General features: G+C 36.9%; 1 protein-coding gene across 2 annotated transcripts in view; it reads left to right on the forward strand.

Moving 5' to 3' along the window:
- GNAI1 (G protein subunit alpha i1) overlaps positions 1–13087 on the forward strand; it is an 88478-nt gene that overhangs the window by 74997 nt on the left and 394 nt on the right. Inside the window, exons 6-7 of one of the 2 annotated variants that reach the window (XM_047096250.1) lie at positions 5612–5756; positions 7160–7313. In XM_047096250.1, coding sequence (XP_046952206.1) covers positions 5612–5756; positions 7160–7313 — 299 coding nt within the window. The remainder of the gene's footprint in view (positions 1–5611; positions 5757–7159; positions 7314–13087) is intronic. The other variant, XM_047096251.1, reaches the window with a different exon arrangement.

A 13087-nucleotide genomic window follows, 5' to 3' on the forward strand; every position in this document is an offset into this window, starting at 1 on the left:
AAAACCACTTGGACTTTGCTTCAGTTAACTCTAGTGATCTGAAATGAAATAGTAATAATAAAGCAGGATTTCTGAGAGCATCTAAAAAAGATTTGTAGTCACAGATAAAAAAACAAATATATTGGTGAGCTTCTTTATAAATAAGTTGTGGAAAGTAGTTACCTATATGCAACTGTACTTCTGACTCCTTCCCTGAATATCTTAAATACATTTTTTTTATTACCACTTGTCACTGATTTATTCTACATTCAGTGGTTCATGTAATTGAGTTTTCCAGCAAACTAAAATTGAATTTTAATTTTCCATGGCAGCTTCCCTCCAAAAAGAAAAAACCCAAATCCAAACATCGCCCTGCCTTTTTAAAAGAGAATTACAGATCATAATTAGTCTATCTGACCATGTAACTTTGTACTTTAATACTTGGTAAAGTTTTGTTGAAGCGGTCACTGGACTTTTTTCCTTGCTGGCAATAGCTCTTATCAAAATCATTTACTTTCTTTTCATCTGTTTACTACTTTTAGGATATTAAATGACCAAAGTCAGGAATAGTAAAACATGAATATTTAAATAGTCTGATATGTCTGATCTGAGAACTATTGTCATATTTATCTTAAAGTTATAAAATAAGGAAGCTCACTGTCAGAATGAGGCTCCAAAGGTTTGTTGTTTTGTTTTTTTTTTACCTTAGATTCAGATTTTTTTTTTGTTTACTTTGTTTTAAAGACCATATTTTAAAAGCAAACTTAAATCATTATATTCAGATAATGGCTTTGTTCTAACAAATGTAGTTTGAGGAGAAAATGCATGGAGTTGGGGGTTAGCAAGTAAGAATACTTGAATTAAGTTTCCCTATTAGGTAAAGAGAACGATTGGTTAAGAGTCTTACCAGAAGGTATTACACTCTGGCCCACTGTTGGAGGTATAAACATAAATGGGGTGATTGCCTCTCAGGGGAACGTTGTAGAGGGAAGAGCTCTGTCAGTGGGAAGGCACAGTGCTAAATGTGCAGTCTGTCATGTGGCACTTGATGGAATCTGTACAAAATTCACTTTCAGTGTTGGTTAGATTAATCGTAAACATTCGCTTTCCTGACCGTGCTCTTCATTCTGCCCTCAATTTCTCGAAGTTGTCATTTCTTCCTCAAGCAAGTGCTGAGATTCTGTAAATTCTCTCTCACCATGATACCCCCCAGGAAGTCCCTTTATCTTTAGTCTCCTTGGGTGAGGTAGAATTTCACAGGATGTGTTTCATTACTGTTTTCACTTGCTGCCTTAAACATAGGTTTGTCAGGAACTTCAGATAAACTTTGTCTTATTTTGGATTTGGGTTCTGTTAAATTACTATCATTGTAAACATATGGTTCCAACTTTGCTTTTTAAATGTTGAGTCTCAGAAGAATGAGGGCAGAAATATACTTAGAATAATTCTACAGGGAACTCTTGAATTTTGTGTGCTTTGTATTATAATTCATTGTCTCATTTTAATGAATGGCTGATGTAAAATTTCAGTTTCATTTAATTTTGGTATGATTGGAATTAAATTCAAAATGAGGCAATAAAGCACAATAATTTTAGAATATATTTATCACCTCTGTGAGTGTTTGTGGAAAGTGTCTCTGTGGACTACTATATTGCTTTTAAGGAATCAGCAATTTTACTATAATATTTTTGCCAAATACAGAATTAAAGCATCCCTTCTATTATAAAATTATAAGACAAATTTATGTTACTTTCATATAGTACTATAAATGTAAAGTGGGTTTTGGAGTGTATTTACAGGGTTGACGTGCACATACGGTCAGCGCTTTGTACCAGTGAGTGTTGATCACTGTGCTATCAGATGACAGTCTGAGAATGTCAGAACATCTCAGGATCTTCTTGGGGGTACCTGGGTAGCTCAGTTGATGAAGTGTCCAACTCTTCATTTCAGCTCAGGTCATGGTCTCAGGATTATGGGATTGAGCCCTGCTTTGGGCTCTGTGCTGGGAGTGGAACTTGCTTAAGATTTTCCCTTTCCCTCTGCCCCTCTCCCTGGCTTGCACTCTTTCTTAAAAAAAAAAAAAGGGGGGGGGGATGCGTGGGTGGCTCAGTCGGTTAAGCATCTGACTTCAGCTCAGATCATGATCTCATGGTTTGTGAGTTTGAGCCCCACATCGGGCTCTGTGCTGACAGCTCAGAGCCTGAATGCTGCTTAGGATTTTGTGTCTCCCTCTCTTTCTGCCCTTCCCCACTCACATTCTATCTATCTCTCCTTCAAAAATAAACAAACATTAAAAAAAATTAAAAAAAAAACATATCATGATCTTCAATATCCCCTTGTACTTTCCCCTCTCTCCCTAAAAGAAACCTGAGAAAAATCAAATCCACTTCCTATTTGATGCTAGAAAAAAGTTTCATCTGTTCATATGAAGGAGAACATATTTTTGTTTTTGATGACTTTTTAAAAACTTCAGAATTTGAAGATAATTCTAAAGTATGTGTAAAAGGAATAATGCCTTATGCACAGTCATTTGTTACATTAGATTTTAGTCATTTTTGTTCCTTGGCTAATGAATTAGACTAGTGATTCTCAAAGTATGGTCCCCGGACCAGCAGAACCAACTTTATGCACCTGGTGAGTCTGATTTATACTGAAGTTTGAGAAGTATCAGTTTATTCATTTCTAAAGTGAATATATTTAGAGATTTCTTCTGTAAATTACTTGATTATAAGTTAAAAAGCCTTTTTATATGTAACATTCCCACAGCATAACTGGAAGACCTAGATCTTTTTTTTTTTTTTTTTAATGTTTATTTTTGAGAGAAACAGACAGATCATGAGTTGGGGAGGGGCAGAGAGAGAGAGGGAGACACAGAATCCAAAGCAGGCTCCAGGCTCTGAGCTGTCAGCACAGAGCCCGACATGGAGTTTGAATCCATGAACCATGCAATCATGACTTGAGCCGAAGTCAGAAGCGTAGCTGACTGAGCCACCCAGGTGCCTCGTAAGACGTGGATCTTTAACGTAGTAAAGCTAGTCTATTATTGCTTGAAGGTGTTTTAAAATATTCTGTAGACATAGTTCATGCATTCATTCAACAAATATTTGTGAAGTAGGACAAAGAAGGGAGATAAATGTTCAGATGTTCAGGAGGTGATAATCACTATAACGAAGAATACAACAAGGTAGGGGGGATATATTACTTTCCTAGGGCTGCTATAACAAATTACCACAAGCTCGGTGGCATAAAACAACAGAAATATATTCTTTCATAATTCTGGGGGCTAGAAGTTTAAAATCAACATGTCTGTATTGAGGAGGGCACCTTTTGGGATGAGCACTGGGTGTTGTATGGAAACCAATTTGTCAATAAATTTCATATATATAAAAAAAAAATCAACATGTCTGCACAACTGTGCTCCTTCTGAAGGCTCTTGGGAAGAATCCTCTCTTGCCTCCTCCTGCTTCTTGTAGTGGTTGGAAATCCTTGGTGTTCCTTGGCCTTTGATGCATGGGCTTCTTCCCTGGTTCCTGCCTCAGTTTCTCTTTCCTTTTATATTTTTACTATAGCCACAAGGTGAACCAAAGCCATACCCTGCACATTTTGCTTGGAAATTTCCTCAGCCAACATTCAAGTTAATTTCTTAACAGCCAGCCCTAGTTTTTGCGACTTTACAACAAGAATTGCCTTTGCTCCAGTGTCCAGTAACACATTTCTCATTTCCTTCTGGAACCTCATCAAAAAATCTAACATCATGTTCATGAATGATATATGTATATCCTCTAAGATCGAAGCTTTTCTGCCATCCTTTCACTCCCAAGCATCTCCAGAATTATTATCTTAGATGTCTGTTTCGAACCAGCCATCTTTTCAAAACAATCTGGGCTTTTATTGTGTAGTAACTCAAGGTTGTTCCAGTCTCTACATAGTATCCAATTCCATAACCACTTCCCCCATTTAAGGTGTTGGTTACAGCAGCACCCCACTCTGAACACTAACGTCAGGGTTGTCCATTTCAAGGAATTGACTTACGTGACCACGGGGCCTGGCAAGTCACAAGTTTGTAGGGCAGGACAGCAGGCTTGGACAGGAACTGATGTTTCAGTCTTGAGGTAGAATTTCTTTTCCTTGGCGGAAACCTCAGTTTTTGTTCTTAAGGCCCTCCAACTGATAGGATAAGGTCTCTCCCCTTATCAGGGATACTCTTTGCTGAGAGACAACTGATTTTAGATGTTAAGCACAGCAGTAAAATACCTTCACAGAAGCACCTAGGTTAGTGTTTGACTAAATAACTGCGTATGATGGCCTAGCCAAATTGACACACAAAATCAACCATCACAGAAGGAAAATGTCTGATGGGATGGAAAGGGTTTTCTTGTTATTTTATATTGAGTGGTCAAGATACATGTAACATTGGATCAGAGAAGTTACCTAAAGTAAATAAAGCCTTTTTGGTAAGGTTATTTTCAAATTCTTTGTTAACAAATGGGTAATCATTTTAATTTCTTTTATTTTGTTCTTATTTAATCTTTATTACCAGCTCTCCTTTTTGTGTGTTAAACCCATTTTAATTTACTGTGTGGTAGAATCACTTTGTTATATTTCATACTTAAGGAACAAATCACTAGCTAACCCAATAGAATGAACGGCATTGAGATAATGATAAAAGTAACAATATTAGTTGATGTACTCCGATTTGCTTTATAGGCCAATACTATTCTGCAGGGAAATTCTTTTTGCCTGAGAATTAAATAGGGACTATTTTAATTAGTGCACCATCTAGATGAATGGAGCCTTTTAAAATGCACCAGTTTGCATAGTGTTTCCATTATATAAGTGGTTATTTCTAGGTTGCATAACAATCTATGTGCATTTCAACTTTTGCTTAACTTCATAAATTCTTATAAGAAAAAAATGAACAGATCATTTTCTGTATGCTGCTTGTGTTACTACCTTGTACACCAGGCTACAATAGTCTACAGTTAAACATTGTATAAAAATTGGGTTTTTTCCTCTAACTTTTAAGACTATTCAGTAAGGAAACCCATTTGTCTCCTATTTCTTATTTTTGTTCCTATACCTTGGCTTTGCTTTTTAATTTAGGCCACCTGTTGGCCCCAGCTAAGTGTCACTTGCTCACTCAGCATTTTCTTACCTGGAAATGAGGTTTCCCCTTTATCTCAGAGTCCTACTTTTAGCTTCTGAAAGAAACAAAACGTTTTGTGGTGGGAAGAAGGGACCATGTCCTCTGCCTCTAATGTTCTGTGACTCTGGCAAATTGAATTTAATCTCTGCGTTCCCTAGTTGCTTCCTGTGACTTCTCAGTGTTTACTCATAGTGCAGTCCACTCATTTGTATCTGCTTTCATGTTCTGATCTAAGTGTTCTCGTATGCTAATGAATGTGTTGTTTTTTGCGGGTATTTTGAGCTTTGTTTTCAATCAAAAATTTTAAAAACCAGACTTTTTTTTCCCTTTGCGAAAACCAATTTGTGACATCATTTTCCTCCCGTGTAATGTCCTTTTCTTTCCTCCCATCCCACATTCCCCCTGCAATTTGGAGCTTTTTTGATGATATTCTAGAACCCCTTTCTAACATTTAAGGTGATGTCCAACTCCTTTTTTCTCTTACAGAATGTTTGATGTGGGAGGACAGAGATCTGAGCGGAAGAAGTGGATTCATTGCTTCGAAGGAGTGACCGCCATCATCTTCTGTGTGGCTCTGAGTGACTATGACCTGGTTCTAGCCGAAGATGAGGAAATGGCAAGTAGAACCACTGTGAAAGATGAAGGGCTGGAGATACTGCCAAGGATTTTTCTGAGAATAATTCTTGAGTAATTCTCGCTAATGGCGTGAGTTATTTGAAAGTTCAGGCTCTTTCCTCTGGCTCTTCTTTGTATATACTGAAAGGGAAGTACGGTAAAGAAGCACAGAGGGACCCCAAGAATAAGAAAAGACTGAGAGTTAATCTCCCTTCAATCCGATATGCTTAATTATGCATTTCCTGTATCTGCTATCTAGGAAGTGACAAAAAGTAAAGTTAACTCCTGTAATAGTCCAAGGCTCATTTTTCTTCACTTGTTACTTCTGCCAGCTCTGTAATTTTTAAGCCATGTTATACTTTGCTATTGCCGTGTAATTTTCAGAGGTGTTGCAATGTACCATTAATCTAGGGAAAATATTTTTATATAGAAATTTAAAGTTCTGTCATTTTATTTTTTATCCTTAACATGTTTGTTTATTATTTTTGAGGGAGAGGGGGCAAGAGAGAATACCAAGCAAGCTCTGTGGGGCCTGAACTCAAACTCAAGACCCGCAAGATCAAGACCTGAGCCAAAATCAAGATTCACATGCTCAACTGACTGAGCCACTCAGGCGCTCCTAAAGTGTTGTCATTTAAAAAAAATTTTTTTAAGTCTTTATTTTTGAGAGAGAGAGAGGGAGACACAGAATCCGAAGCAGGCTCCAGGCCCTGAACTATTATCCCAGAGCCCGACGCGGGGCTTGAACCCACAAACTGCAAGATCATGACCTGAGCTGAAGTCAGACACTTGACCAGCTGAGTCACCCACGCGCCTCAGAGCACTGTCATTCTAAGTTAACTTTAATACAGACTGGGGAAAAAGAGATCAAAATGTCACTTTTGTATTTTTAAAATCCGGCACGTGCAATTATAGTGCAGTTCACCATCACATATTCCTTTCTGTCAGTGTCCTTTTGATACCACATATACTAGAAGAACAGGAAACTGGAGTGGACGATTCTGTCCCTAACACACCATTATATTTAGAGGGTTGGGCTAATTGCTCAATTTATTAATTTTTAAAAACCTTTACTTATCTTTTAATGGAGAAGCTTCCATTAACTTTGTAACAGTGAGATCTCTTTTTGAATGTTCACACTTGGTGTCTCTAGATTGCAGGGTCCTGCAGCAGGGTGTTCCCAGGTACAGTGACACATAGTGGGCACTGTGCGAGTACGGGTTGAATGCAAAAAGTGATGAGTAGTGTACACATTCATCTCCCCTGCAATCAATACTTGTTCTTAAATGGCGGGAATGTATTTCTGTGCTACGTTATTTTTCAGCTGACCGAGCTCTCTCTTCTGATAACACTATTTTTTAAAAGTAATACTTTCAAAACCCTTCGTGTTGTGACAAACTGTATTCTTTCCTGTTACAGAATCGAATGCATGAAAGCATGAAGTTGTTTGACAGCATATGTAACAACAAATGGTTTACAGATACGTCTATTATACTTTTTCTAAACAAGAAGGATCTCTTTGAAGAAAAAATCAAAAAGAGCCCTCTCACTATATGCTATCCAGAATACGCAGGTATTTTAGTTTCTGTGGATAACTTGTCAAGTCATATATTTCTAACTAAAGTTCCCCTAAGGCAAGATTTCAGTTGTAGATCACCTTTAATTAAAATTATTAAACTGCATTCATGTACAGGTAGTTCCTTGAGGTGTAGCTAAGATTATTGGAAATAACATATTCAAATGGAAAAGCTGCTGCGTAATTTTTTATGATGATCTTCTGTCAGGTATGTGTGATGCACAGTAAATAAGACCAGTCTGTGTTCACGGTCTAATCTCAAAGACGATGTACTCTTACACACAAAAAAAGCTGCATGTTACTATAAAAGAACATGAACTGTAGTTATAAGGGTTATGAATGAAGAAGGAATCCGCGAACCACTTATTTTTCAGGGGAGTCACACAGTTTGACAAGTAATCCCAACACTGGTAAGGAGACTGTTAATGGTCTTGTAATTCGCCTGCTGTGGAAAATGGCCTGAACTTAGAAAAGGAGACCTGAGATGCGGTCCTGGCATTTCCATAACTAGCTCTTTGATCTTGAACAAGGCAGTTAATTTATCTGGGTCTCAGTACCCCATTTGTAAAATCAGAAGTTGAGCTAAAACTTGGTTTTAGTTTAGCTCCTTAGAGCACCTCCTGGGCTGCTACTGAAAAGTAGGTACAGGGACTAAAGATACTTCCCTCCCTCCCCTATCCATGCACACAGCATCTTTCTTATTAAAGCAGGGTGACTTTGTTTCTCTGTTTTACATATTAGGTTTCTGAATAAGATTTTACTTTAATGAGGAAGAAAGATTCTGTGCCTCAAAGAGAGTTTGACTACCACTGGTTTATATGGTCTCTAAACCCAAATATTCTGAAGAGTCTGGTTAATTTAGCTAATTGAAAACAACTTGCCCTGACCACATCCTTTATTTTTTTTTAAAGTCTCAAGAATTTGTTTCATTATAAACACAAAGGTAGTCTTGTATTGAGTATATTAATAGTACACTGAGTATTTACTGCCTTTTCACAGGCCTAAGATAAAACAGCCCTATGATTTCAGTGCTCTTACATCCCACTCATGCAGGTGAGAACACTGGGGCTCAAGGACAGTCTAAATCCAAACCCAAGTCTATGGGCGCGCCTGCACCCAGCCTGTTAACAACCAGACTGCCAGAGTTAAATTCTCATTAGAACCAAAGGGGAAGATTCTTGGATAAGTATAATCACACTACTCATTATTACAGGTCATTTTGTGTACTCCCATACGTTGATTCAAAAAAATTTCACATAGTTGCTTATTTTTAAACTTCCGTGTTCTTTTTGAAAGTCCTTGTATCCTGTCACCTTGTTCAGAAACATTTTAGTGCTCATTAGGAATAAAACTATGTGTAGTCCTGTCTGAGTTTGAAGTTATCCAGAGTCAAGGTGGCTCAGTTTTGCCTTTACTTTCATCTGTCTTTCAGTTTATTTTTATCATTTTCTATTATGAAGTAGCCTTTTTTCTAATATTACCAGAGTTGCCCAAATGAATCTATAAATGTCACATACCTACAGGGATTTCAGATCAGCCAAGAAAGGATATTTCTTATGTTGTCAAGATACTAAGAATCCGTGATCTCACAATCTTTGAACACAGAGAGTATTGCATAATTTTTTCACAATGCCAATATCAGGATTAGAATGTAAAGTCCTCACTACATGCTCTAAGTCATGATTCCATTGCTTCTTGCTGCAACCTCCACTTTTAATTCCTGCCTTTGTAGCCTCTAAAGTAGGGGCAGGCAGAGGTGGGTTTATCTCCACCTCTGCCTGCTCTTATTGCACCTCTTCTGTTAAAATATCAATATGTTGGCATTTCACCACATTCCATCTGCAACCTGTAGTCTTTTAGCGCTCCCTGCTTTCATGGTCATGTTTTTCCTCACCATGTTGAATTCCATTGTCAACTCTAATTTCTCCCTAGAGCCTCAGGCTTGCGTTTCCAGCTGCTTATTGAACATATACGTGTTTTTTAACACCCGAAACTCCTGTTACTGTTTTCTCAAATCTCCTCCATCTCCCTTTCAATTATATTACCAGTCCTTCCCAGTTCTTCATTCTTGAACCAGATCATATTTGCCTTTATACATGACGGTTCTATCACATCTAGAAAATACCTATTACCTTCTCACCACATCCTTGCCATTCTTAAGAATTAAAATCAGATTGAGAAATACACTCATGAGTTTATTCATGTATCTTAGTTCTCAGCATTTTGCAGTCTAGCTACCCATAATATATATAGCAAGTTAAGCTCTGCACTCTGTTCAAGAAGCTTTTTTCTCAAAACATATTTTTAACTGACAGGTTGCATTAACATCTGTCAATAAGACACAGTTTATTGCTTTAGAATTTCAGAGTACCAATAAACTCAATTTTGATTTGTAAAGTATATGGTTGTCTGCTAGCCACCTGAAAGAGTTAAAATATAAACTTATTTTGAGAGCCTAGAAAAAGTAGAAAAATTCCTAGAAACTTAGAACCTACTAAGACTGAATCATGAAGAAACAGAAAATCTAAACAGACCAATTACTTCATGATCAAAACCTCTCAATAAATATGTCCATGACCAGATGGCTTTACTGATGAATTCTACCCGCATTTACAGAATAATTAATACCAGTCCTTCTAAAGCTCTTGGAAAAGAAAAATAGAGAAAGGAACACTTCCAAAATCATTTTATGAGGACAGCATTTTACCCTAATACCAAAACTAGACAAGGATGGCATAAGAAAATTACAAGCCAGTACCCCTGGTGAACTTAAATGCAGAAATCCTCAACAAAATGTTACCAAACCAAATTCAACAATATTTTAGAAGAATTCTACATAGTGATATAGTGGGATTTATTCCAGGGATACAAGGGTAGTTCAGTTTTGTTAAAGTGGTATATATCATATTGATTTGCAAATGTTAAAGATAAAAATCTTGATCCTCTCAAATGATACAGAAAAACCACTTGACAAAACTCAACATTCATTTATGCTAAAAACTCAAAATAATGTACCTCAAAACAGAAAGGCCATTTATTAGGTCACAGTTAACATCATACTTCAACAAAACAAGGAAACCCATCAGAAATAAAACAAGGAATCCCTTTCTTGCCACTTTTATTCAACATAGTATTATTTGATTATAGTATTATATATACATATTATTCAACATCTATATATATGTATACATATATAAAGACTCCACTAAACTACTGTTAAACTAATCAATGCATTTAGTAGATTTGCAGGATACACGGTATATATGCAAAAATATTTTGCATTTCCATACACTAGTGATGAACGATCAGAAAGAAATTAAGAAAACAATACCATTTACAACTGCATCAAAAAGAAAAAATAACTAGGAATAAATGTAAGAAGGGGAGAAAAAATATCTCTACACTGAAAATTCCAAGACATTGGTGAAATAGAAGAAGAAAAAGTAAGGGTAAGATATTTCATGTTCACAGATTAGAAAAAATATTGTTAAAAATGACCATACTACCCCAGAGCAACCTACAGATACAGTGCAATCCCTCTCAAAATACTAGTGGCATTCTTTTTCACAGAAATAGCATAAACAATCCTAAAATTTTTTTGGAACCACAAAAGAACCTGAATAGCCAAAGCAATCTTGAGAAAGAACAGAGCTGGGGGCAGCAGGGTCCCTGATTTTCAGCTGTGTTGCAAAGCTATAGTAATCAAAACATTATGGCATTGACACAAAAATAGACACACAGATGTGAGAAATAGCCCAGAAAATAAACCTACACATATGTGATCAAAAAATTACAACATATGAGCCAAGAACATGCAATGAAGAAAAGATAGTATCTTCAATAAATTGTTCTGGGAAAACTGGACCACTATATTAAACCATACAAACAATTAACTTAAAATGGATCAAAGACCTCAAACCATAAAACTGCTGAAAGAATATAAGCAGTAGCTCCTTCATGTTAGTCTTGGCGATGATTTTTTGGATCGGACATCAAAAGTGAAGACAACAAAAGCAAAAATAAACAAGTAGTACCACATCCAACTATGAAGTTTTTTGCACAGCCAAGAAAACCCAACAACATGAAAATGCAACCTATGGAATGGAAGATGATACTTGCAAATTATGTATCTGATAAGGGGTTAGTATTGAAAATATATAAAGAAGTCCTACTACTCAATAGCAAAAAACACAATCCACTAAAAAATGGGCCGAGGATCTGAAGAACCATTTTTCCAAAAGAAGACCTACAATGGCCAACAGGTCCATGAAGAGGTGCTCAGAATCTCTATAATCATCAGGGAAATGCACACCAAAACCACAGTGAACTACCACCTCACCGATTAGAATAGGTACTGGCAAAAAAACAAGTGTGGTGAGGTTATAGAGAAAAGGGAACCCTCTTGCCCTGTTGGTGAAAATGTAATTTGGTGCGCAGCCCCTGTGGGAACTGTAAGGAGATTCCAAAAAAATTAGAAATATCCAGCAATTCTACTTCAGGAAATTTCTCCAAAGAAAATGAAAACACTGACTTAAAAAAGATAGGTGCTACCTGCGTGTTTATTGCAGCATCATTTGCAGTAGCTGGTGAAGCAGCTGGTAGAGTTCTGTGAGCAGGGTCCCAGGTGGGAGTTGGTTATATAACATAGAGTTCTGCTGACACAGAGTAAGCTACAGGTGTGGACCACAGGATCTCAGAATAGCTTTACGAAGCAGGCTGGGTAACAGAGGACCTTGAAAGCCCAGCAAATAATTTTGTGTTACTACTGCAAGAGAGAGATCTAATAATTTTTTTTAAATACAGTTTTTGAAGTATCATGTATGTACACATATAAAATATATACATACGTGCACATTTAGGATAAATGTGAAGCTCACTGAAATTTTAAAAAGGGAAGACACAGATATGTGCACTCAGATCAAGAGACAGCATTATTTCCAGGTTCCCAGAAACTCCATCATGCCTCCCAGTCTAAACAAATGTCCCCACCCTCGACACACCAAGTTATTATGACTTTGTCTTCGTTGATTAATTTGTATTGTTTTCCAACTTCTTTTTCCCAACATCAGTTGAGTCCTACAGTATATACTCTTCTTGTGTCTGGCTTCATTTGTTCAACAGTATATTTATGGAACACATTCATGTTGTATGTGGCAATAGTCCTTTTATTCTCCTTTCTTATTCCTGTATGGCAGCTCATTGTATAGATATACCAAAACTTTTGGGTTGTTTCCTAACAAGTTAGTTCTGTTATTAACAGTCTTTATATGTCTAATGATGAACATAGGTAGGTAGGTCTGTCAAGGGCTTGCCTAGAAACTATTGCTGCATGTGCATGTGATTATCATTAGCTACAGACCATTTCTGGAGTTTACTCAGTTTACTCAGAAGTTTTTAACCTCATGGCCGTAAACCACATTGTAGACCCGTCTACAATTTTTGAATAAAGAAAAGTGACAAATGCTAATTAATGTGTATAGAGGAAAGGGAATAAAAAATACCGATTACCATTCAACCAGGTAATTTCTCGATCATCCACTAGGCTGGAAATGAAATAGCATACCACCGTCAGGGAAGGGAGTTGGTTTGGTGTTGGGATGTCGAGTATAAAAGGGAAGAAAAAGGAAGATCTGGCATTTGGATTGGGCAGGAACAAAGACCCCGGGGAGCCAAGAATACCATGCTTTTGGTGTGTTGTTTTTTTTTTTTTTTTTTAAGGGTAACTGAGTCATTGAAAGGTAATTAACATTGGGTATTTTTCATTTAGAGGA

Source organism: Lynx rufus, unplaced genomic scaffold (genome assembly GCF_022079265.1).
Source record: "Lynx rufus isolate CCGP_SWC_20201006 ecotype Redwood Valley unplaced genomic scaffold, mLynRuf1.p SCAF_4, whole genome shotgun sequence".
NCBI classification, from domain to species: Eukaryota; Metazoa; Chordata; class Mammalia; order Carnivora; family Felidae; genus Lynx; species Lynx rufus.